The sequence below is a fragment of the Vanacampus margaritifer genome, chromosome 8 (genome assembly GCF_051991255.1).
Source record: "Vanacampus margaritifer isolate UIUO_Vmar chromosome 8, RoL_Vmar_1.0, whole genome shotgun sequence".
Taxonomy (NCBI): domain Eukaryota; kingdom Metazoa; phylum Chordata; class Actinopteri; order Syngnathiformes; family Syngnathidae; genus Vanacampus; species Vanacampus margaritifer.
In genome coordinates, this window is record NC_135439.1 from 14,414,382 (window position 1) to 14,441,983 (window position 27,602).

Sequence of the window (27,602 nt, forward strand, 5' to 3'; positions counted from 1 at the left end):
AAGGCAGAGAGTGTTAAGTCAAAAGTAAAAAAAAAATAAAAATAAAATAAGGAACGCAGAAGCGGAAACGAAAGTGACTTGAAAGGTGGTCATGTTTGATAGGAAGTATGTAGGGACTTTAAAAAAATACTGTATAATAGCATGTCATTTCCTGACAGGAACTCCTCATGATAGCAATAAAAGGAAAAACAGTTACGGTAGCTAAATGGACTACTGTACCCTCCACATCTGTAGCTCTAAAAGAATGTGTGTTTTATGGTTAACCAGAAGTTTAGAAACACACCAAGTGGTACACATTGGATAAGTTATCTTGGTAACCTTTGACAGAGTGTAAACTATTAACCAAGGATTGAAGCAGGACAGTGTGCGGTCCCGTTCAGGCAATGGAATGGAAAAAAGACGACACATGGCAGAGCATGTCTTCTTTCTTGCCTTTCTTTCTGCACTCTTTCAAGCCTAGCCTGAATGCATACACACAGCAAGACACTGACTCACAACCTGGTCATTTCAAATATACAGTCCAGACACCGACACGACAAACTTGCAGTACTTCCTGCCGTTTTTCGTTTTGAGAAACTACCAATTTCATCTGTGTAATTGAAAAGGTTGAACACGAAATGATTCCAGTCTTTAAGCCAAGTTTTTGTCTTGTAGTGTACATACTTGAGCAGATGGTCCTTAGTACTGCGCGTCTTGGCGAGGAAGCGCTCGGCCAGCTTTTCCATGTTGCGGCTGTAGTCCATCTCAATCTCCGCCTTCTTCCTGAAGAAATCCTGCAGGTCCTGGAGCAGCTGCACCCGCAGCTCACACTGCTGGTCCAGACACTTCAGCTGCTCCACCAGCTGGGCGCGAATCTCTGTCAAGGCAGGGAGAGACACGTTTGTTAACGTTAAAAAGATCATCTGAATACATGACAATACAATAACAATGGGGAACAATTGAAAAAAAGTTAGATTTTTAGGTTGATTAAAACTGAAATTGGCATGCCGATTCCAAAATTGCAGTCAAGTTTTTTACCAACACACAAAGATTTTCTCCACAGCTTACACACCAGATAAGCAAAACTCCACTGAATAGCTGTAGTAAAACTGTAGTAAGAAGAGCCGTTAACGATTGGATCTTCAACTATGTGGCAACTTGTTTTTGTAGACAATTGAGATGTGAGAGGTGTGTGCAGCTCCCAATAGGTCAATACTATCAATATCTGCAAACAGAAAGCTAGCATAGTCAGAATTAAGAGGATTAGTCCTGGCTTTTCTGTTAACCTTGAAACCATGGGCATGTACTAGGGGTGTGATAAAAAAAAAAAATTGATTCTCATAAGAATCGCGATCCTCATTTAGTTTGATTCAGAATCGATTTTTAAATGTCCTCAAATCGATTTTGGCTGCTGTCTCTGAGTGTCCATTTTGAATGTTGTGTTTGTGTTGTGCAACTGATAAACTTTGGCCCATACTATTAAAATTAAGATTTCATCATGAGGATTTCACTTTACGCCTTCATCAATAATGTTGGTAATTTTACACTACAGCTGTTTCAAAGGTTACTTTAACTCTTTGACTGCCAGACGTTTTCAGAAAAGGGATGCCGTGGGTGCCAGCCGATTTTAAGCATTTTGACTGATCTTTCAAGGTCCATAGAAAATTATGTGTTTGGACTATGGAAACACACATACTACCAAATGAAAGATTGGACTCTCACCTTTCATCAGAAAAAAAAGTTTGTTTCTACCTTATTCCGTTTTTCAGTAATCAACAATAGAAAATGGTTAGTTTCACCTGTTTTTAAACAAACGTCGTTTAACGTCTTTGGCACTCCTCCATAGGATTTTACAAAACATTATTTAACGTTTTTGGCAGTCAAAGAGTTAAACACATGATCTTGGAAATACCTTAATCATAGGTACGGGGGAAAAAAGCATAGTTTTTTGCCTGGATTTAAAAACATTTACACTTTATTGGCATGCTTTGAATCTTTATCTATTTATATCATTCCCTCTGATAATAAAGTATACTAGCAAATCGGGGACCGTATTATACACAAGTAAAGACAGAAAACTGCTTTAAAGGGCGTGTTATTATAGGTGCGTGTTATTCATGGGATTTCACGGTAATTTGAATATTATGGAAACTTGAATTTCATTTACAAGTGTGTAACGCTTCTATTCTTTACCTTGAACCAAGGTTATTTTAGTTAACTAAAACTAACGGAAAAACTCAAACTAAAATTCAAAAAACAATTTCACTAACGAAGTAAAATAAAAACAAAAATGTGTTTAAAAAAAAACGAAAACTAACTGAAACTACATTTTATGTTTACAAAACTAACTAACTATAATTAGAGCAAAAATGTTCTTCGTTTTAGTCTTTGGTAATAAATTTAATGCATGAACCTTTGGGGATGATTTTAAATGTGATTTTAAGTAGATTTATTTTTATATTAACCGCAATAAGGACATTTGAAAGTGTGTCACACAAAAGTGACATCATCTAGCAGCAGCCAATAGAAAAGCACCTTCAGATGACGTTGCTCCCAGGGTGTTTTTTAAATATATATATATTTTTTTTTTTACTAAAACTAATACTGAAATTAACTAAAACTAAATTAAAACTAAGCATTTATGAAATAACTAAAACTAATAAAATCTAACAGAACCACCTTGAAAACGAATTAAAACTAACAAAATTTAACAAGCAAAACTCAAAATGAAAAATTCCCAAACTATAATAACCCTGCCTTGAACTGACTAAAATGTCTGCATAATACTATTATGTGTATCCAGATATAAACCTATTGTCTTCTACACGCACACAATTCCAGAGGTGGTCCAGATCGTAGCTTATCACTTTCCATTTCCTCTCTGCCTCCCACCCATCTTTTATTCCATGCTGATTACAGTCTAGCCTCTAATTAATAGAGTGCACTCTGTTGATGTATTCAATCGCAAAGCAAAACTCCTCTGGAGAATGCCGTGTAATGCAGCTTTGTTACAGGAAGCAAGTTGCCACGTGCGCACGCTCACGTGCACACGCGCACTAATGATAAATGGATCAGTGGCGACAGCTGACAGATTAATGCTATGCTCTGCTAGCTGCCTGCCAACAGTTTGTGCGTGCGCTGCACGTGCATCCTTGTAAAGAGTGAAGAAACAACAAACCCCACACACACACGCACAGGGGTTGTTCGCTCGGGTTGTTCGCTCACTGCTAGCGTACCACAGCTGCCCTACCTCTACAATGTTGGCTGTAGAGGAAGCAACGCGTTCTGCCCTCCATCCTGGCTCCTGTTCAGCATCAAGTTCCCTGACACACAAGCACAGACCGAAACGCGCTTTCGCAGGCAGTTCTGGCAGAGACCCTCGCCAGGCGAGCCAAGAGCCTCTTTGATGCTGCCGTTGCATTTTATAGCTGAGAGCGCACTTCCTCATTATTACAAAGAGAAGTGGAATCTCGAAAGGTGCCAGATATAAACGCTGCCACCAACCAGAGGGCCCTCTCACACTAAAACACAAACACAGCCAATGTCTGAGCCAATAACCTGTTGTGGGTATTTGCTTTGACAACATGCGTTACTGTCCTGTGTGTATGTGTGTGTGCATATTTGCACACTAAAGCGCCGTCAATGACAGGGACGTTGTGAGCCCATAGTTCTGCCTCTCGTGACTGTCACCACAGAACCCACAAGGTGACAGCCTTGTAATTACAACAACAACGCATACCACACTGCGCAAACACCGCGTCTGAAAAGCAGCACTCCGACAAGCAGACCGCAATCATATGGCGCTCGCTGAGAGGCAGGTTTAGGAGTGACATGTAACTGAACTCAACTGAAAATGTAACAAAGGCTAGAGTCGGTCTATTCTAACAATGGCACGTTTAGCTTAGTTGTATTGTTGAGTTGACCACTCAACAATAAAAGTAACTTAAAAGGGAAGACAACCCCAACATTTTTTTGGACAACAATATGCTAGTCTAAATACGGTATTCTGGTTAATATTGCGTTAGTGGAATATGAGTTAAGCAGCAAAATCCAGCAGTTGCTATCAATATCAGAAGGCGGACATTTTGTCACTTGCTGTCGAGTGAAAATGACATCACAGTTGCTCAGGTAACAGCCAATCACAGCTCAGCTTCAGAAAACAGGTGAGCTGTGATTGTCGACAGCAAGTGGCAAAATGGCCGCCTCCTGAGATGGATAACAACGGCTAGATTTTGCTTCATAACTCACATTCCACAAACGTAATATTAATCAGAATGTCATGTTTAGACTAGTGAGGTCACATATAAAATATTGTGTTCAAGAAATGTTTATGGTTGACTTCCATTTTTAATATATTGTCTGTATTCATAAATGCTTTCAAAGGCAATGGTTTGACTCAGACTTATTTCCTATTGGACATTTTGTTGTGAAATTAGAACTAGCTAGCATCACTGCTACAGCTTTAGTTTGACTTTATAAGTTCCACTGTAAATACAGACTAGAGAATGAGACCCATGTGGTTCCCAGATTTTTATAAAGCAAGTTAAAAGGGGCTGAATTCCATTTTAGCACACAGAGGTGTTTCTAAAAACTCCATTTCAAAAACCTTCAGCTATATGACTCAACCACTGGGAACCCTGAGCACTTTATCCTACCCGCTGTTGATCCTGGCTGTTAAGCAGAATTTCCTTGCGTAATAAAAAGTCAGCCATTTCATCTTTGTCCACATTCAGAAAGGCGCCTTACAAAAGAGTGGAGACGAGAGCCTCACAGTGCAGGTCGATGCCGTTTCTCTGTAATGGTCATCATCCCCCCAGCCAGAAGTGGGATGTGAAGTGGAATGTGGCGCCTCCACCCCCTCAAGAAAGTCCAGTCACATTTTCCAGGCAGATGAGAGCAGGTCTTGCAAACTGGATCTGGGATTCTGCTTTACTGATGCTCTCCACTTGCTTCTTTCTCATTCAATCACCAGTATTACCAACAGCACAAATCAAACCCTGAAATTCAACAAAAGGAGCTACTCTTGCTCTCATGGTCTTGTTATATTGACAACCTACAATGGTCACACAAAAATATTGCGACCCTTCACGTGACCTATGATCCGGTGACCAGACGTCCCTATTGGCTGGGACAGTACAGGTTTGAAACTAGAAATCCTTCCTGCTTTTGCATCTAAGAATCATGGGAACTGTAGTCCCACTATCCACCGCAGTCGCTGGTCAGACAACGCAAATTGAGCTTTCTAGCTTTCAAAGTTACAATGCGTGACTGCCGTGAGGTAAACGGCACAGCCAGCTTCCAATAGCTGTCGGGACCGGTCAAAAAAGGTTGGATAATGGTGAGTGCAGTGACTTGTTTCGCACTGATGAACAGTCAACCAAGATAGCAATTAGCATTAGCAATTGATGCGCACGTCGGCCGTATGAAAATAGAACCAGTTTTGGTGAAATTCAAGCGCATTTAATTGAGCATGTGTCTAAAGAGAAACAATATATGCCATATATTTACATTTGTTTTACATTTCAATTTAATTCTAAAGTGATAGAACACTGGCTTAGTCTTCACTTGAGCATTTGCACTGAGCTGAAAGATGGTCTATTGTATTTGACTAGTTCCTAAGGCCTGAGACTTAAGGCTGTTGCCTCAAATCAGTCAGACTATGCATGCTAGCGTGCGGTTAGAAATTTTGAGGCAAATAAAGGCGCTGCCAAAGGGCTTGTCACATAAACACTCTGGGTGGATCCCAAAATGGATGTTCGTCTCCTTCTAACATGACATTGAGAGAAGAGACACTCTTCTCTTTTGACCAATCAATCTGTCCACCAGTGTGTCTCGCCGACGCCTTTCATCAAACAGGATTAAATGCATGTATTAATTTCTGTGGTATCGTCACAATGTTTGAATTTAGAAATGTGTGCAATATATAGCTAACTAAACCAAACTGTATGTATGTATGTAAATAGAAATTCATTTTATGCCTGCGCCGAGCTGGCACAAACACAAGAGACACATTTACTGCCTCAAGCACTCCTTATACCTGAAGACACCCTGGACTTGAACGCATACTCCGACAGCAATGCAACACTACCTTTGGGCCAATTTGGACTCAGTGTGAGTGGGTTTTAAAACACAAATTTCCTGCTGCCATAAGATGTATATTTTTTTCCATCTGATGTTAGACAGTGTGGCACATTCAGTGTTCACAATTTTACAAACATGCTGCAAATGTTAGAAAAAGCGGGCTGCTAGCCGTTACGTGGGCTGTCTTGGCCACAGACAACGTTTTTAGCTAGTTAGCTAGGCTGACAAATACATCTTGAGAGATTCATTCTTGCAAACCCATATAATATGCTTGCTGTCCCATTTGTGACTGAGAAGCTTCCAAAATGAGAATCTTGAGCGACATTGACTATGTTTACATGCAGTTGGATATTCGGGTAAAAGTCAAAATTCCTGTATATGAAACATTCAGATTCGGAATAAACCGTTTACATGCATGAGAGCACAGACTAACTCCCATATTAAATTGGAAATCCACATCTAAACCGCAATGCACCGGCTTTTTACCATCAATAAAATACATTATGTTCATGTCACTCACCACACTAATAAATTAGTTGGTTTCCTCCTTGTTCTAAAAATTTTGCCATGTTTGTTTACCTCTTTTTGTGTATTTCCGGTCGCACACACGCACATACAGAGGCATTTTTGCCAAAGACAGAAAATAACTTGAAAATGCCATCAAGAGATCAAGGTATTCAAATTACGCTTGCTAAGTTAATGGCAATGTAAGATGGCCACCACGCATACAAGTAGTTCCTGTAATCAAAAGAGCAACATTCCTTGTGAATAGAGCATGCACAGAACATAAACAAATTTTCCATTCAATGGAGGTATCCCGATACGCGTTTATATGACAAAATATTTGGGTTCGAAAAGGAGATCTTATTCAAATTTATCCAGCTATTGCCCTCTCGAAAATGAAAGAAATACAATGGAAATGGGAGTGCAGAGCGGTGTAAAGTGAGGGCTGGGGTGGGGGTGGTCTCACAGTGAAATATATGTTCATTCAGCCCTCTGCGCAGGAAGAGACGACAGAGAAACAGGAAGTCAGTGGGAGCATTTCATTGCCCATAGGGAGCACATGGGAGGGTTATCCTCAAACAACGACAGGAAGCATGTGCACAGAGGCCGGAGTTGTGCGTGTGTGTGGGTTCAAATGAAAAGACGTAAAGAAAATCAGGCAGCTGTGGAGTTACTCACTAATAGGGGTGGAAAAACTAACTTTGGGTTTGGAGGAATGTATGTACGAGTATGGGTTGGCCTATCGGATGTGATTTCAAGGCAGCTGAATGGGTCGGTGGCCTCAGGTCGCAGGTAGAATTTCCTAAAAGGATTCTTAAGCAGGGTGGAATTTATTAGTTCCAGACATGCCTTACTAATACTACTTCACTTTAGAGACACACACGCCAGTATGTGAGGAGGGGGAGTATAGGAACAGATAGAATTACAGTACAGTAAGTGTTGGAGGGGAAAGTATTGCTGAAATGGAACGATTCCAAATCATTTCTTTTTCTTGGGTCTACTTATTTCCTCTGAAAACACACACACATTCAACGGGTTAAAGGCATGTAGCCTGTCAGACAAATCCCACCATTCTAAGGAAGCGCAGTGTTGTCTTAATGAGCCAAGTTAACAAATGCGGTGGACTTTTAGACATGGAAAACTTGCCAAAGCGTCAAAACTGGAGCAGACCTGACAATTACGTGAAAACAAAAGATGAGGACAATGGAGAAGTGGGGATTTTTGTGTGTGCTACGACCAAGGAAAATAAGTAAGTGAGGGGAATTTCAGATGTTATAATCTGAAAATTTTTTTGGGGTGCTTTTGTTAGCTCTGGTTTATCATAATGGAGAACTGAGAGTGATGGGATTATTTTTACCAGGCATGGAAACAAAGCTCTAACGTAAGAACCACAAACAAACACTCCCCATGCGCCAATTACACCAGCGATGACCGAAAGAATGTAAAACGGATGGTGGGAACAGAACTTCAGGAAGTGCTTCTCAGCATCGTTCCTAAATAACAATCATAAAACCAAAACAATATTTTGGTGTACATTCTATGTAAATGTTTTGAGGCTGGGTGAGATAACCAAGATGATGAGGATAGAGGCGATAGAAAGGGGTGTGTGATCAGCAGGAGTAAATTCCTCTCCTTCTCTTCACCTTGGTGACCCGTCCAGGAAGTCATCAACCCTTTTATAGGCTTCTGGATTCAGTCAGCAGAGTGGAAGATGAGATGTTTGCACTAAGAATGGTGTTGATGATGCTTCTGTGGGCCGGGTTCTAAGCCGTGTGGGCTTCCTGCCGGGATTCCTTGGTACTACAGGTCAGGGGGGTTAGAGGTCACAGTCCTACTAGGCAGAGGTCAGTTTCCCATGTCAACCAAGTGGTATAAAACGCTTGGAAGAATAGAACTTTAGTTTGAGATCAGTTTCAGCCCAGAAAGGAGTATTGCTGCTGCCTGAATGTACTCTTTTACGCTCCTGCTCCATTGCATGCTCTGATTCTTCTTTGAAGGTAGCAGGGGCGGAATGTTCGGGATGGGGATTGGGGGTTTTCTATGCATAATGAAAATGGCTGCTTATCAAAAGTTAACTAACTGCTCACCCACTTACAGCGCCTGCCTGCTCCACTAACCCATTCTTGAAGGGGGAATAAGGGGTGGGTTCATCTGACTGGAGTTTACATACGTTCTTCTTAATATTTGATTGTTTTTTTTTTTTAAATAGCGATAGGATTCTATCAATGTGTAACAAATTGTTGAACGATCACATCACAAGCAAATGAAGCAAAAAGGCGTGCAGTAGGCTATGACCTATAAATGCACTGTTTATTCAGGGACTGCTTACATAGAACAGTCCATGGGAAAAAAATTGAGAAAAACATTTTTATTTTTTTTTTATGTTGCAATGCTCTGGTGAGCAGTTCAGGGTGCACGCTGCCTATCGCCCAAAGTCACCCGCGAACCAAATGAGGACAAGCTGTATAGAAAATGCAGAAAAACTGTGTGCTTTGTTTATATTACTACTACATTTTTAATTCTAACTTGCTAATTAGTCAAAGTGGATTTTCATCTAGTGTGACTAGTTGAGCCAAACCTAAATTTAGTGTGAGTGCAGTACTGTATAGAACACGCTTTTGGATAAGACCAGGAGTACAAACAGTTGTCCGTGCACGTGGGTCTGGCACAGCATATAAATGTTGATGCCTTCAGGCGTTTTTGCAACTCCATGTGAATGGTTTTGACAAGACACAAAAATGCCTGTTTTCAACTCATTCACTGCCAGTCATTTTTAAAGCAGAGTTCCCTATATTGCCAGCTGTTTTGACTGCCTGTCAAGACCCACAGAATATTGTGTGAGACAAATATAAGCACCGGACCAACCAAAACAAAGCATAGACTGTCCCTTCACCAGAAAAGTGTTTTCATCTTTTTCAGTTTTTTTGTAATTAGCAGTACAACATGGGTTGGTTTCACCAAAACCCCCACGACTAAAAAACAATTTTCTGGCAGCTCAAAAACAAAAAACAAAAACAAGACTGAAAAAGGGCTATTGATGTAAAAAATATATATATATATTCAGATATAGAACCATTATACTACTACTACTATTATTATTATATACTTCAAGTACAACTGAACTCACTGTTTACATTGTTACGGTAAATACTTCAATAAAGTACAACCAAACTCAGTTTTTCTCCGCTCGCTGCTTTTTTAAAAACACACGCTAGCGCTAGCATGTCTTAAGATAATAGCATGCCACCATGTTTTGAGCTAGCGTACGCTTAACCATGCCTGCGCCCAATAGTGTGGTGCGCCTTGCGTGTGGCCTTATAATACGTGTGCCTTGTGGTCGTGAAAATACGGTAAGAAACATATTCAATGTGATGGTATGGAGAACGGAAGAATGGAAAGAAGGAAATAAGAAATGTGCCTTGAGTGACGTGGCATTCCTCATCCACCCCATGAGCTTTTTTTAGGGTCATAACACAAACTTTCTACCACAAGACAGACACCATTTATAACACACATATTTGGTCTGTCACTGAAGTATCTTTTTAGAATTCATTATCCCATCAATTGTTCCGTCAATTACTCAATTACTACTAAATAATCTTACAACTCTGGTAAAGTGACCAAAAATTGGTTTCAGATGCTGCAAGTATGGTTTAGTTTGAAGGCAGGAATTTTTGTGTCGACCTATTTTTGTGGTTGATTTTCGTCCCCAGTTTTAATAAATGTGTTGGACTGTGAGGTTTTTACTTCCAGCATGTTGGCATTTCTCTCTCTCTCAATCAACCTGTCAAGATTCCCTCCCAAATCTCGATCATCTACTCAAATGATGTGCTGATGTCAAATTCAAAACAATGCAACACTGACATCTACAGGGAACTGTTAGTCATTAGAGTTGTTTACAAACCTAGATTTCCCAGATCAGTTGGATGAGACTCTCATAAACGCCTAATTGTTGAAAAGAGGCACTAAAGAGCTTTCTGAAGTTTCTGGACCTGGATTTGCCACCTCTGCTTCTTCTTTTCCTTTCGGTTTTTCCCTTCAGGGGTCACCACAGCAAATCAGTTGCCTCCATTTAAGCCTGTCCTCTGCTCTCACACCATCTACCTTCATGTCCTCTTTAACTACATCCATAAACCTCCTCTTTGGTCTTCCTCTAGACCTCCTGCCTGGCATTTGGAAACTCCGCATCTACTCCTGTCTACTTTCTTCAGTCCTCTCAGTGTCCCACTTCTTCTTAGCTAACCTCTTTCTCTGGATCTACTTCTGCACCTCCTCATTCGCCACCAAGTCTCCTTATCTCCTTTCCTTCCAGATGACACACCGAGGACTGTCCTACCTGTCTTCTTGATTACATTTGCTGCAGTTGTCCAGGAAGCACCTACTGACCATCCAGAGCCTCTGCTAAAAAGTTATATTCCAATTGACGAATATAAACATCCTTGGCGGTAAGAGATCTAATAGATCATTCTTCCAGACATTTCCTCGGTTTCAACTAGTTTGTGAAGGACAACAGGATTATTCCGCTCAATACAGCACTGGCATTAAAATGGAAGTTTAGAACAGACATTTCGCTCATATTTGGTCAAAGAAAGTTGCGTAAAATGCTCGTCCTATTGTGCACTCACAGTTGAATTAGTCACAAACTGAGAACCATGATGATGCTCCACTTTGCTCGCATGACCAACCTGGTGTCACCTCTATTTCCCGTCCCTGACAGACACAGCCATCTGGGCCTCAATTTCTTCCAACAGGCTCCCTCTCTGTCACGCTCACTCTCACTCACGCACACACACACACACAAACACGCGCACACACTTTGCCGAGGGGATGCAAACCACCACCGTATAGTGATCAGTGCCATCTGTCTGGCAAGGTTCGATGAAGTATCCAAACCTGGTGAAACCTGCTCACATGTATGATACCATCGTGGATCGACAGGGGAGACAATATTAAGCTGAGCTGTCCGACTGTGTGTGTGTGTGTGTGTGTGCACACGTGTATGTTTGTGTGCACTCTTTCCAGTGTTTCCAAATGGCCAGTGCATAACACCCTTTTTAATCAGCTTAGCAGCCAGTCAGGGGATTTGACTAATCCACAACACAAGCATGGGAAGAAGCCCGCTGAGTGTGTCTGCCTGTCTCGCTGTGTGAGTGTGTGCGTGTCAGCCTCAACCTTCTCTGCATCAAGCATTATAGTTTAAAACGCCACTAAACGAAAGTAGCGATGGGTGGGAGCAGACGCCATTCAAATGCAGACACGTCGATTGGCAGGCAAAGGGTCAGTCTTATCTCCGTTTGTCATATTTCCATTAAAGGAGGGAAGGCATGCAAAACCTCCTCTGTAGATTAAATAGTCATTTCCATGTTTACCCCCCAACTGTATTTTACTTCCCGCATAAATTGATTCGTCAGCAACAAGCTGCTGGAGGAAATTACCAGCGGTCTTGAATGCAACACTGTGTGTAAACGTCTCCGTCTTTAAGACGACAGATGTGAAGAACAGGTTCAATCAGACGGAAGACTAAATGCGCATAAATGCGCATGTGCAATTGTGCATGTGGGCAAAATATACGTAGCGTGCCAAAGAACATGAGGCTAAAAAGGAAGATGGAGGATAGACTGAGAAGCAGAGAAACCCAACAGGTCGTATCTGCTGGTGGCTGTCAAGTGGTGATGCTTATCTGCAAGCCATTGGGAAGACAATGAGTGAAGGACGGAAGATATTCTATCTTTCTGGTACTGAACACGTCACAGCTTCCATTGGCTGCAAATTCCTTTACAGGTATTGGCGTGTGTATGTATTAGGGGCTCGGCCTATTAATCATCTGAAATTTATTTTATTTTTTTAAATAAAAAAAAATAAAAAAAAATTGGCCAATGTTTGCAGATTGTTTTTAGCTTTATACCGTATACGCTAAACATTTACAGCAATTGTACAGAAGTAACACTGGTCACTCTAAGGTCTCACTATTATTATTATTATTACACATAACTCTATACCATAAACCATCGTTAAATATATATCGCTGGTGTCAGGCCGAAACCTCATAAGTCACTATTGGGTAAATTTCTTTCAAAAATTATGTTTTTTAAATGTATTTATTAAGTTGTTGTTGTTTTTTTAAATATACACTTTTAGTCATTCCACACGTATTTTTGCAAATTATTGACCAATATAAAGTGTTGAAACTGGCTTGCTCTATTTGATGATGCAATTTAATGGTTGAGTAAACATGTCGTTTTTAGGCTCGCCTGAAAAGTGACCATTTTGGAAGTACAGTACAAGTTTTGGCTGGACGCCCGCGAATCAGCGATATAATGAAATTTGCGGCACACGATATATTCTGGGAACCTAAAAGGAAAGGTGCTGGTTTTTAACAAGTTGGCCCCTGCTATACAGGAAATAGGGAAGAGGCCAGCCTGCGAAAAGCGAAAATTCACGACACGTACAGTATAATTGACACCCAATGAAATGCATGGGGGAAAACATATTTTAAGCATTACATATTTTTAAAATTAATCACACTATTAATCATCCATCCATCCATTTTCTTAACTCACAAGGGTCGCGGGGGGCGCTGGAGCCTATCCCAACTGGCTTCAGGCAGTAGGCGGGGTTCACCCTGAACTGGTTGCCAGCCAATCGCAGGGCACACAGAGACCAACAACCATACTCACAATCACACCTATGGACAACTTGGAGGGTTCAATTAACCTGCCATGCATGTCTTTGGAATGTGGGAGGAAACCGGAGTACCCGGAGAAAACCCACGCAAGCACGGGGAGAACATGCAAACTCCACCCAGGAAGGCCGAAGCCCGGACTTGATCTCACGTCCTCTGCACTGGGAGGCGGACGTGCTGCCCCACTATTAAGCAGTAATTGGTATTTATTTTTCTGCCAAAAATTGCCATCAGCCTCAAAAAAATCATATCAGTCGGGCTCAACTGTGTATATATAATTAAGAAGAAAAAAAAAGGAGAAACTGCTTCTCTCATGTTTTGAAGAAGAGTACAAAATAAAAAGTTTCATTTAAAGCTATGAGAACAATGAACTGAATGTATAAGATTACGTTTTAGGAGTTCCGACACCACGGATTGTATAGGTCCGATACCTGGCCTAATTTCAAGGTATCAGTACTCGAGTTAAGCCAATACCAGTTTTGGCTGTCTTCTTGTGGCCATTTCATGATCAGAAACTAGAATTAGAAGAACAGAAAATTATTTTGGGGGTGTGAATTGGTATCAGTGACGACTCAATAGTTGAGTACTCATACTGGTATCGGTCTGAAAAAAGTGGTATCGACTATCAAACTTCCCTATAAGATGTGTGTGATCTTGGAAGATAAACTCAAAACTGGTGAGTCAGCCTCCAGTCTCCAGGGAAAAAAAGAAAGAAAAAAAGAACTGGCGAGTCAGCCATTTGGAGTTGTCATGCGGTCTATCCAATGCAATACTGTTAACTGTTAATTAACTGTTACTATGCAGTGTGCACATCATTCCTTTGTAGATGTAGCATGTTAAGAATATAACAGCCCCACCCTATCTACTGTCATTCCATGGAGAGCGTTATGTTGCATACTATCACAGACCTAGAGCGTTTATGCAGCTTAAATGTTTAAATACACTACAACTAATCTGAAAATAAATCCTATGATGATTATCACACTCAGCATCTTGATAATGATTCTCCTCAAATCCACCACTCTGGGCCGCTCCCACTAGAGCATCTTTGGAAGTGGTGCATTGACAGAAGGGGAAGGAAAAAGTGGGGCAAGCTAGAACTCTGCACCTCGGCATAAAACAACCACTGCAACAGAGAGAGAGGGGGAAAGAAAGAAAAAAGCAGACAAAGGCTTGCCTGGGACTTTTTCTTGATTTTTTTTTTTAATGGTATTAATACAACTGCGTTAATAATAGTGGTGTCACATATATGGATAACACATCTTGTGCTATCAGACATGGATACCATTGCCCTAATGTGTGAACATTTAGCTTTTGTGTTAACTGAGATGTGAATCATTTCTCAGCTAACCGCAGAAATCTTAAGTTATGTACCCTTTTACATCTTTCAACTGGGAATCATTCATTGAAATCTGTGCAGGAAGGAATCAGAATGGAATGGGGGGGGGGTGTCCATGCTTTTGCCATGGTAATTATGTGGAACTAACTGGATTATGTGCTGCATAAAAGGCATTCAAGAATGTAGCAGGGTTGTACAAAAAAATAATGAAAAAAAATTCTTCTTTTTTTCTTTTAATAAATTACCGTGATGCACCAATTCAAATCCATATAAAGGATTTTAAAGTTCTGACATATGACAAGTATTAGGTTGAGGTGAGACTTTGGTGTGATTTTGATTTTAAAAATTTGTCAGACATGGTCAGAATTGGTCTTCACCAAGACAAATTGAGAAAAAAGAAAAGAAAATGACATGAGGGTACTTGGGTAGGCACAGGGCAACACGGGGTCAAATATGAACTCACTTGCCCGCTTCACTTAATATGTATTCCTCATGTTTCCACAATACACAAGACTCAGCCTTAAGCAAACTTGAAATCTCCCCTTGCTTAGAAAGCCCCACAATGCTAATGAGGGGGGGGAACAAACACTCCTCACACTATTTACAGGTTTGTAAACTGATGCAGGGTGACTAACGCTCACCTTAGGTGATTCCGAGAACGACCTTGCATGGTGAAAACAGCATTTGCCCTGCTAAAGTGCACAAACACATCCAGGCTATTGTTTGGCCTCCTCACGCATAACAACCATTCCCCCTTTGCAGTCCTAACATACCACCCGCATGATTGTGCCGGCAGCTCAAATGTCATGATTACGGGCCACAACAGGCATCTTCCCATAACTATTGGCAACAATTATTCCACAAACTAGTAGCTACATGACACAAAAACAGGTGTAATCGATGAATGTACAGAGCCAACTGAACAAAAGTTTAGGGACGCCAGGCCAATTACACATACTGAACTAAAAATGGAAAACAACCAACCTTTTGGAGATCTATTTGTGTCCATTCCGCCCAGAATTTTTTTATTTATTGTCAGGAGGTTGAGGTCATGGCTTTAAGTTCTTTCACACCAAACACATCTAAGCATACCAAAATGATGACCTTGCAACAGATCCTGCTGTGTGACATCCTGGTGGAATTTTCTAAAATGCACTTCCAATGCTTGTAAAATCCTCCATAAGTAAATTCACAAAAAAAAAAAGAACACAACCGATTGCTTGCTTATATATGTGACCTATTGTATTGCCAACACTGCTTTTCTCACATCTGTGCTCGTTAACTCGAATTTTTAGAGAAAATGTTTGCGTTTGAAATATGACGTTAATTTTGACTTACATTAGCACGACAAGCTAATTGTCGGGCTAATAACTAGAGTAGCAAGAAACTAAAATGTGAACAATTGGAAAAATTATGCAAGTTTAACTCGTTAGCATTAGCATATCGGCTAGGCTAATAGCTAGGATACATGCTGTTAATGATGCACATTATGGCTAGAGTAACAATGGCTCGTGTAACATGCAGCGAACATTTGAAATTTAAGCTTTGCTGGTCGGTGCTGGATTTCACTTTTCTTTCTTTTCTTTGATCCTTCCTCAGGTCTCCTGACAACTTCACGACTCTAGCGGGATTCTCAAGTATTCGGTTAAGGTGAACGGTATGGGATTTTTAATAGGTTTTAGGTTAATTAATGATTACACACACGCACATTTGCACACACACACATTCAAAAAAAAAAGAAAAAGAAAAAAAGAGAGCGCAATGATGATGACAGGTCAAATCGGTAAGATTACCGAATGAACAATAGCTCTCTCATAAGAAAAAAAATTTAAGCTTTGTACATTAGCATAACACACACAAACACAAACCCTCACTTTTTCTGGAACGGTTCCTCAGATTTTCAAAAAAAAATTCTGCCTTGTACTCAGGTTGAAGTAGCCTTTACAACCAAACTTAGTATTTTGACGGATTTACATTTTTGGAAATCCTGTCACATTGCCCGCAGAAGAGCCCGCGTGGCTCCTCACGCACTGATGACAATATTGACGTCACATGGACCAACACGCGGCCTGTAGAAACACGGATGCAGAAAGTAGGACTTGACCTCAAGTCCAACCTGCTTGACAACTTTTCTTTCTGGCATCTGCTAATCAAAACAACACACGGATGTGTCATTTAAAGTGGATCCTAGATTATATTTCACCTAATTAGCAACACGCCCACTAGGATCCATTTGAGCTGCTACACTCGCTTTGGGCAGTGTCTTCATGATTAAATACACTGTCAACCTAGTGAAAACTCTGCTCAACTTTCTGTGACAAGACTTTTCTATTCAAAACAGAAGCAGAATGAAGAGGCTGCTCCCTTCCAAAACATCATCTTTGAACTGAGGTTGAGTGTTGCTGATAATCTACAGGAAGAGTTTCAAATCAAAAACTAGGGAACCCCCCCGAGACCATTTGACGCCATGGAAGGTGGCGCCTGATGTGCCTTGACGACAAACAAAGTATCCTCATTTGTTAATGGACAGTTTCGTAGAAGAAAATCAGCTATCTAGCGTAGGAACAAGCGGAACAACAGCAAGTCGGAGACTCGGTCCCCACTACATGTGTGCGTCCTGTATCGGAGACAGGACATGTCTCAATCGGTACAACAATAGCGTGCTCTACCGTAGGCGGTCACACCCTTTCCTCCAAGCTTCAAATCCATGGCCTTTCTAAATGACCCCAAAGAGGCTTGAAAAGAAAAAGGGAAAATAAGGAGAGAAAGGGAGTGGACACATCAGGAATGAAATCCCTATAAAAACAGAAAGCAAGTCTTAGGAATACAGGAAGCGCGAGAAGAGCTGAGAGGTGTAACAGATTCTGGACAGACAGCTGAGACAGCAGACAAGCAGATGGGGAAATGGGACGGATCTATACTGACGGACCGAAGGGAAAGCAGGGCTGTCGTTTTGTGTTCCGCAATGTGGAGCTGAATTATTAATGCTGGATCGGTGGAAGTGAGAAAAGACAGAAGACTTTCATGTGTTTGGTGTAATCTCCGCATCATAAAAAAAGCATAGACACATACACGCTAGCGCTGCCTGATGCAGACAAGAACATGATCATTGCTCAGGCTCAAGAGAACATTGCTCGTGTTAGGAATGACATACTACAAGCTATGCGGCTTTTCCACTCTACAGTACAGATTTGACTCAGCTCTACTTGCCTGGATTTGGGCAATTTTTCACTTCTAATTACTGCTGAAAACATTGAAAATCGCGCCACATCAGTCAGAAAAAGATACGGAACAACAACAGAGTACACCGACATCACTTGTAATTACTTCTCAGCATGTGTGGCTTATGGCTAAGCAGGAGACACGTTTTATTGTACAGGACACATGGCAGCAAGAAAACAGAATGTGGATCTTGGAATGACCCCAAAGCTGTACAATTTGGAATTCAACCAACATTTTTGGGAAAGAATATTGCTCTATAGTTGCACAAAAATCAAGAGATGTAACCACCATTATTATGCATGCTACCACAGTGTGATGACAACCATAGAAATCATTGTAAAGGAGTAGTATATGATTGACAACAAGAGACTCAATTCAATGTTGTGTTTTTCTTTTAAGGCTAGAATGACAATGTTACCAGTACGAGTACTCAATTCTTGAGTAGTCATCGATACCAGCTACAGTTTCCACTAGTACTTTTGATACATAAAATTTCCCCCCCAAAAAACAATGACAGATAATTTTGATGAAAGATCTACATATCCCAATATAGTTTTACTCCTTAAAATTGCATGAAACTAATGCCAATTTTCTATTCCAATAATTTAATACCTGATTGCAAAATGGCTACAAGAAGGATCAGCCACTGTCGCGAGTACTATCCATCCGACAATTTTACAAAAAGCTTATCCGATACCATGATATAGGCTCGATAACCATACCTGGTATCGGTACTCGCCCATCCCTAGTCAAATGTTTAAAACACTGTTTTAAGATAACGACAGGTCGATGGAACAAATTATCTCAATTCAGTTTGTTATATTTCCTGCCCAGTACCCCAATACTAGTCCAAATCTTGGTGTAAAAAAAAAAAAAAATGGGTGCGTTGAACCAGGAAGGTTACTAAGGTTGCCCTGATCCAATCAAAATGATCGGAAAACGGGGCCAATCGAAAAAGATCAGATTATTTCTAATTTTCTTTTATTTCTTAAGTCAAGAATAACATTTTAGTTCTGTACCTGATTTGAACCACTGCTGATCTACAGACACATAAAAGGGTGTGAACTTCATTCAAATGAATAAAAATAAATAAATAAATAAGATAATTGAGATGTGGTCTTTTTCTTCTTCAATGCATTGCATTAGGATTCGGTATTGGCAGATACTGCAAGTGGTTTGGACTCACTTTATAACCTTGGTTCAAAAATGCTAAAACCTTTCACAAAATCAAATTCTAACATAATATCCCTTCCACTTGTTTTGAAGAGAGGAAGTACAATGCTAGTTGTACGTTTGCCTCTGAGTGGTATGAATGTAATCTATTCCACAAGGAATGGTGCGTCTGTAATGAGATGCTTATTAGGAGTTCATTTCGGAGGCAGTGTGTCACACTTAATAATTGAGCATGTAGCATGTTTCTGACCGCAGTCCATTTCTGTTCGTGGCCGGGATTGGAAGAGGTCAAAGGTCATAGCAGACAGGCGAAAGACATGTGGCCCACACCTGTTCAAAGATACCCCACAGTCACATCATTAGGAGAGCAAAACAAGGTAAAGCAGACGAGTGAGACATTAGTGCAGTTTATTGTTAAACTGTGAGACACTACAAAAGGCTGTCATGTTGTTTTGCTTTATCTCTCCGCAGCCAGTGTTTTTCCCTCTGTTGGCCAGGCTTTCTTTCTTATCCGCAGAGGAAGCCTGTTTGATCTAGGAGACTCCCGCTGTTCTGACTCTCCAAGCTCAAAGACATCAGGCATACACTCCTCGCTCGCTCACTCACTTCAGGCGAGAGCTTGCGCCTTTTTTCCCCGCTCAACGCCCCGGTTAAATAAAAAAAAAAAAAATCTCTGTCCCTCATCTTTCCCTGGCTAGAAACCAGGCACATTCTGACAATATTGTAATTCATGAACTCAAAATGGCCTCTATGCTGTGGAAGTTGGTCTGACGCCAGCTATGCAGCGTACATATGGACCATGTAGTATGTGAGCTATGACACCGGGAGAGGGGGGGGGGGGGGGACAGTAGCCATCATTGTCTTCCACAGCGGGAGCTGGACACAATGGAGAGGGATACAGGCAGGGACATGACTCACGCATACTGTAAGCCCTCCTGACCATTACGGCTGACAAAGACGCTGGAAACAATAGGCAGTAAGTGTCAGCGTGTTGTACGGCTAAACAATAGCGGCATTACGTATGCCAACTTGGGCCTTAAACCCCGTTGCAGAAAACTGCATTCATGTTGAATTTGTTTCTTATTGACTTTAAACAAAAGCTTTTTGGCATGCCTCAGCTCATTAACTGACAAATGTATTCAACTTGAACTTGGAATCGTTTCGTACATTCAGAACTAGGGATGTTCAGTACCACTTTTTTTTTTTTGCAGGGTACGTGACTCATGAGTAGTCCCCGACACCGATACCACCAGTACAGTACTATTTTTTTCTCTATCTTTTTTTCTTTTTGAGAGCCCAGTATTGTTAATTTGGTAATTTTACCGATTTGACATGTCATCATCATTGCTCTCTTTTTATTTTAATTTTTTTTAATTTTGTATGTGCATGTGCGTGCGTGCATGTGGGTGTGTATTCATTAGTTCACCTAAAACCTATTAAAAATCCCATACCGTTCACCTAAACCGAATACTTCAGAATTCAGCTAGAGTCGTGAGGTTGTCAGGAGACCCGAGGAAGGATCAAAGAAAAGAAAGGAAACTGAAATCCAGCACCGACCAGACATTACCTACTACCCACCGGGTTACCAGAGTCTTTCACCAACCCCAGAAACATCTAAATTCCAACAGTACTTTTGATACATACAATCGCCCCACCCTCAAAAAACGATGACATAATTAAAAAAGAAAAGAAAAAAAAGACACATTTTTCAGGCCATTTTAGTGCATTAGAGCCAACATGTACCTGTACATACGACATACCTTACACAATGTCATTAAAAATTGTTTACATGCATCTCTCCCTCCAAATGTTTGACAAGGATGGCATTTAGCAATACAATAGATGGACATGACTCTTTATTTACAGTAGTAGTGCTCAACTGGTGGTACACCGAGATGGAAATCAATTAAAAAGAATGCCCGCAACAGTGGGAAAGTATCCCCACAACATTCCTTAGTGGGAATACCACCAGTGCGTGACAAGAGTCCCACACACATTCAGCCTGTTGCCACCCACTGCAACCTTTTAACACAGTAAGTGGCTGTGTGCTTGTATGTGTGTGTCAAGAGATTGCCACCTTTAACACCACTGTCCTCTGAGAGAAAGAGACGGATGACAGAGCGGGGGTGGGAGCACAATGATTCAGGAAAAATGGGCAATTAGGGGCGGGTGCAGTAAAACGCTCGTGCCCCTCCATTCTGCTGCCATTAATGAAATGAGGTGATTGATGGTAAAGTCCTTTGTGGCAAAGGTTAGCGCCCCTCGAACCCTGCGTCAAGTCTCCTCTAAAAAGGACTCGACATGCAGCCAATAAACTTTAGAATATTTCACCAAGTCGATGAATCAAAATGATAAATGAAGCGTAGTGGTGTATTGCAACAAGGTGCCCATAATATTAGTATGATGCATTTCTACATCACTGCAAACGATAAAATGACACATCCAAGCCTCAACAATCCGAATTTGGATCTGTCCCAAAGTGTACTTTGCACATTAATTACTGCCCACCTCATTTATATGCATGCGTTGTGTAGCTAAGATTCATGCATTATTCAATACAGTGAACAAAAATCTTCCTTGGCCTTTTTTTTTTTTTTTGCGCAACAACTCAAGAATACATACTTTGTTAAATGAATAGCTGTCTGAGCCAATGTGATGTTAGCAATCATCAATCAAAATTGGCCATTCATTTCTTTGTAACTCTTTTATTTGAAGTAATCAGCAAAGTCATTTCTCAGTGAATAAATGTAAAATAAATAATGTAAAAAGCCAAAACACCCTTGTTCAAATATATTGCTAATCTTTGATTTATTGATTTTTTTAATTCATAAAAACACACTTAAATAACTTCAGAAAAGGTTAAAGCCAGAGTTGTTTATGTAGTTCTTTTATTCGATCAATACAATTGTGGTTATCTACTTAACGTTGTGCCTGACGAGTTACACTACATGTCACCGTTAGTTCGAGCGTTTTCATACAACTCCTGCCCCGCATGGGCCACTGCACAGCAGGAATGAGTTCAGTATGTGTGAGTGCATGTATAAAAGAGGAGGGATGTTCCCATTTCCACTCTGTTTGAGTCGGAATGTCGAGGAGAGGGGTGGGGTGGGGATGGTGGGGGCACCGGAGGGCCGCGATGGCAGAGGCAAAGGCCGTAATCCGAGAGGGGAGTCCCACAGCGCGGGCAGGCAACATAGTGCGGTTGTTGCGTAGTGGAGAGCGGGATCACAGCAGAGTCAGTGTGCTACATAATAATAATAATAATAATGAAATTTAGACAGCATAATTCTGCTGTCAGGGATGATGAAGTTGTGGCTTGTAATTCATCGCTCAAATGAGTTGCTTTTATTGTTTTTTTTATTACTGTACAAAAATATCCATCTGCTACTGTTTTTCCTCTTTTGGAATCTTTCCATCAATACTGTTCTGTACAGCTAGTACTCCCTAAATTCAAGCAAATTAGCCATGGCACATGTGATAAAATCTCTGGTATGAAAATGACTAAACATAATAAAAGAAGCTTTTCATTCATTTCAGTATGGCTTTTCACATAATGAGTCTCCTCCCACATTTTAAAATTAGATTACACGGGACTACTGGAGATGGAGTTTTAGCCAAGTACTGTAGTAAGTATTTTGTGGGGATAAAATGATTTGTTCAGATAAGAGACTGTCGCAGATGGAAAACACAGCAGTGGCAGACCAACACGCGCTGCAGTATTTACCAACGTAAAACAACTCTGGAGTAAAAGAATATGAATTATGCATACTTTACGATGGAAGCAGAGATAAAAGACGGAGGGCGCCAGACAGGAAGAATTTGAGATGCAGTTAACTGAAAAGTGTCTGGAAAAGCACAGACACTGAGAAACCCAATCGAAAGCATTTTAAATATTTACCATCATTGATAATTGTACGGGTGTGAACCCAAAATAATGAGATCTACTCTGAAGGCAACCGTTTTCAGGTGTCTATATATTGTATCTCAGTTTATTGTAGTGGTTGGCGAGAGTAAATCACTTTTGAATAGGCTTACTCCTAAAGCCATTTTGTTGTAAAAGAGAGTACAATCTTCAGTATCAACTGACCATCATTGGTGTCACTAGATCGGTGGATGAAGCGTATCACACCATTCATACAAGGTTCTGAGAAATACTTTGACGGCACATATTCCACTGCCTCGGGATGCACTTAAACATGCATGAGAGAAGAACAGCACTTCTCAGTATGTCTTTCCCGTGGCGACGCTTGCAAAGAGGCAAGAACAAGAGAAAGCGAACGCTAACAGGCGCCTGCAAAATCAGCGAGATAAATATCAAGGCCCGGGTATGCGCTGCGAGTTCCTTAACGGCCCTCTCGGCACCTGCACTGACGAGTTACTCCGACACAAACAAATACTTAAGTCAAACATGCTTACCACACCCACATCCAAACTTGAGGCTCGGGACGAGTGTGCACATGAAATGCTTCCTTTGAAGGCGTGTTTGACCACATTCATGTGAAACGGCCGTGTTGACTTGCAGCAGTCGCCACGGAGACTATTATCAGAAAGTGATATTTTCCAAATATGCAATTATTTCATTTGACTTTGCATTTATCAAGGGCTAAGTGGACTTGCCTGATCGCTACCTCTTCAGCAGACTATTATTCGGAAATTTAAAGAGCAGACACTGACCATCCACTGACGTTTGTACTGCGACGTGGGTGTTTGTATTTCCGAACTGATAACACACCCAAGCCGGATTCACTTCATGCCATTTCCCAGAGACCTGGATGTTCGACCTCGTTCTCGAGTTCAGCATTTTTGTGATGCGGACACACCCCATACACCACCCACTCATCCAACATGCTATGTCAGAGATAAGTGAGTGGTTGTATGTAAATGATCAATGTGTCATGTTGTGTATTATAGCAGTATGACAGCTCATAATTCACCAATGAATTAAAGAAGAAGCTACAATACTGCAAGCTGGCACCGTCCTCAAAATGTGTTGCTACATGTCTTCAGTCCTCTTTCAAGGAGTGGTTCAAAAGATCGGTTCCGCTCTTGGTTTGGTAGTGACTGGCTTACTTTTCCAAAATCTGCATATAAAAAGAAACACTGTGCTGGCAGCATGTGGTGGAACTGTGTCAAGACACTGCACGATATACTGCTTAACTTGCTACGATGAACTCAGAAAGAGAAAAAAAAACGACATTGGATCTAAAATATGCTGATACCATATCATATATACGGCATAATTTTTTTCGTATTTACTAGCGCCGTGTACGGATCATTGATGAGACGAACCAAGTTGGCCGTAACAAACGCCCAATCAGAATTTTGCCATTAAGTCAAAACTCCTCACAATATACATTGTCATGTTTGGATGAGAGGTTCTGTCTCCCTATGTCTGCCTGATCTACGTAGGAAACACACATCTAAATTTGAATTTATTTATCTGAAAAGTGACAATGCACATTAATCAAAATTTTACAATGTTCCCTAGTTAGCTAAATTGGGCTAATTTTAATTTAGTCCCTTGGGAAGATGTAAGAGCCTAAAATGACAGGCATTAAGATCACACAAATTTACAATAATATTACAAAAGTACATTTCCTGCACAGATGATAAAGCTCACAAATCTCTCTCACTTGATGAGCGCAAAATTGTACCCACTTCAACCATGGTTTGAGTTTTTTTGTTGAAGACATTTGTATTTGTCTCCAATTTAAGTTCAGCGGGGAGAGCATTCCACATTTTTGCTCTCTAATCGCAGAAGCTAGGCTGCCCAAATCTCACAGCTCTCATGTATTTACAAGAGCTCTGACACCTCCCCATGAATGATACAAGATAACAGTGGTAACACACGTGTGCTACATATGCACCATATTCGAAAAGACTCCTAGAATAATTACGGTCATTTGGCAAGCTAACGCCAGCGTAGAAAAAGGAATATCTGGCCATCTAATGCTGTCCTAGCAATGGAAATATTTGGCCAGCCAACGACTCAGTTATTGGCTGGCTGACGCCATGCTAGCAAAAAACTAAAGGGAGTTTCCAAAGTTGGACACTGTACCTACCTCTGAATCAAATTAGCTTAGCGCTAGCTAGATTGAGGCTAGTAGCAACGTTGATGGATATAAAACGGGAGCAAAGGTGTCATGGTTCCCATGTTCCCACCCTTATAAACATTTGTTGCACTTCATAAATGTAACTTTTAAAATGCAAACTGAACAATAAAAACCCGCGAAATAGAGGTAAACCCGCAACAGATGAAGCTATGGTCACAAATGAAAGCCCCGTGATACACTGAAGCCTTAGTAACTGAAACATGAAGTCGCAAGAGAACACTTCCAAAAATAAGCCTTTCCTTTAGCTACACGAGTGGTAATAAATTAAGAACAAGGGTTTTAGTAAGATTTAAAGCAAGCCCGATATTTTGTTCCAAAACTGATAAGGCATTTGATTAAATTAAGCTATTATGTGACATTTTCAACATGTTAATGACGTGTTTCTATCAACCAACCAATGGACTGATGTCTAGCTCTACTCCATATGAGCGAATTGTACCATTAACATGCCACTGGCACTATTCAAATAAAAATGCCAGTTCTTTTTGTACATTCTGCTTGTTGCCTTCTTATGTACGCATGTATGCGAGTTATGCGCATGTGTGTGATTGCCTCTGATGCTTGTGGGGAAACAAAACTACAAGATGTTTCTCACATTGAAAACCGGTTAGTCGAAAATCTCGGTCTCAACACTTAAAAACAAGCCAGCATGTGTGGCAACAAACGACGGGAGAAGAGGGGAAGACTCGTCCTCCCTTTGGAGTAGCGTGGATGCTGGGAACAGCAGAACTGGTGCATCCGCATGGCAACCGGGGGGAAAGAACACTGTGTCCTCACTTTATGCAGAAGAAAAGAGGAGAGCGAGTACGAGGCTGTGTGTGTGCAATGCAGATTCGACTAAGACGAGCTGATGAATGGCTTCATTAAAACAGCATTAAGAGAGGTGAAGTAAATGGTGGGGTGCAGTGCCATGATTTGCTTACTTTTAATGCGTTCATACATTCTCTCTTTAATAGCCAAACATAGCAGCCTTCCGCTTATCTATTTCTAAAATATATTTACTCACAGCCTTAGAGTGAATGACACCATAGAGAAACAAAGAAATGAAATGGATCTTAGAACCCTAATCTATTCATAAGGGTTCAAACTGGAGTCGTGCGTGTGGTAACGTGATTAGCCGCAAGACCTACAGGGAAGACAAATCTACATTATTCTTTCTCATTTTCCTCCATGCAAACCCAGAAAAATGGGGGCAAATTCTGTAACCGTAGCAACCAAGTGTGCCTACGTGCATAGACAAGCTGCTGATGGGAGAGGGAAGGAGGGATCAAGAGGGGAGATAGAAAGTCAGAAGGCTAAAACAAGTGTATAGACTACATACACAAATTTTAATTTGTCTTTTTAATGATTTTTCATTTTGTGCTTCATTCCATCCCCCTTTCGTCCCGCTCCTTCCTTTACTCCCCCTTTGTTCTTGGGCCACGCATGAGAGCGTTTCAAAATACAACCTGTATCCTCTGTCGTCCTAAGGGAACATTGCCCAGCCTTTCTTACACTTGTTTTCACTCGCTCCACTCACTCGGCCCATTTCCTATTTATTTACAGCGGTCTGCTCCAGTGCTGATTGTTTCGCAGAGGATATGAGCAGTCTCTGTCTTTATATAGATCCATCTGCTCTTAAAGACGCTCTCATCAACTCGCACAAACATCCGCGGCCGGACGGTTGTGTGTCAGCAATGTGGTTTGCACATGTCGAGATTCACGGAGACCGGACGGCCGGTTTGAAGCGCAACAGGAGGCTGTGTGTGTGTGTGTGTGTGTGTCACACGTCATCGGCACTGTCAAACATGATGAGTGGAAAGGAGGGAGACGGAGTGACAGAAAGGGGGGAGGGGGGGAGCAAGGAGGAGTGAGAAAAACAAAAGTATGAGTGGTTCTTTTTCACAATGCTGTGATTGTTCACTAGTGGGCAGAGAGAAAGAAAAAGATTGAAATTGAGCGTGAGGGAGGAAGGGATCGACAGCTTTTCACATTCTTGTGCTGGCTGAGCGGTTGTTGTGCTGTTGCAGTGGGTAAAAGGGTCAAGCCTTTTTATTTTTTTATTATTTGGCCTTAGGTTATTCACACTAAAAAATATTATTTTGACAATGACATGCCACTATAGAAAGCAGACATTATTTCCTCCCTCCTTGTTTTATTTGCTGAAAAATAGAATTCTACTCGACTCATCGGGCCAATACCTGGCCTTATTTCAAGGTATCTGTATTCGCGATGGTGGCCGATACCACGATCAGAAACTGAAAGACATACATGGCAGATGCCCATTAAGATGTACAAACACATGTTTTGTATGGGACTTTTTCTAGCCACTGCATTATTAGTTTCATTTTTTTATTTAAACTAATTGTATTGTATGTTCCTTACAAATGTTCTTATTAACAGATGGGGGGAGGGGAAAGATAAAAGAACATTTCCATTATTTATCCATCATTCCATTATTTATCCATCAAAAGTACTATTGGTATCTGTACTTAGTATCGGAATTAAAAAAAAATGTTTTTGACTCATT

At 40.9% G+C, this 27,602-nt stretch overlaps 1 protein-coding gene across 1 annotated transcript in view; it reads right to left on the reverse strand.

The window, feature by feature from the left end:
* The window catches only part of srgap2 (SLIT-ROBO Rho GTPase activating protein 2), a 62,788-nt gene that overhangs the window by 26,293 nt on the left and 8,893 nt on the right, over positions 1-27,602 (reverse strand). Inside the window, exon 2 of the mRNA XM_077572676.1 lies at positions 664-856. Coding sequence (XP_077428802.1) covers positions 664-856 — 193 coding nt within the window. The remainder of the gene's footprint in view (positions 1-663; positions 857-27,602) is intronic.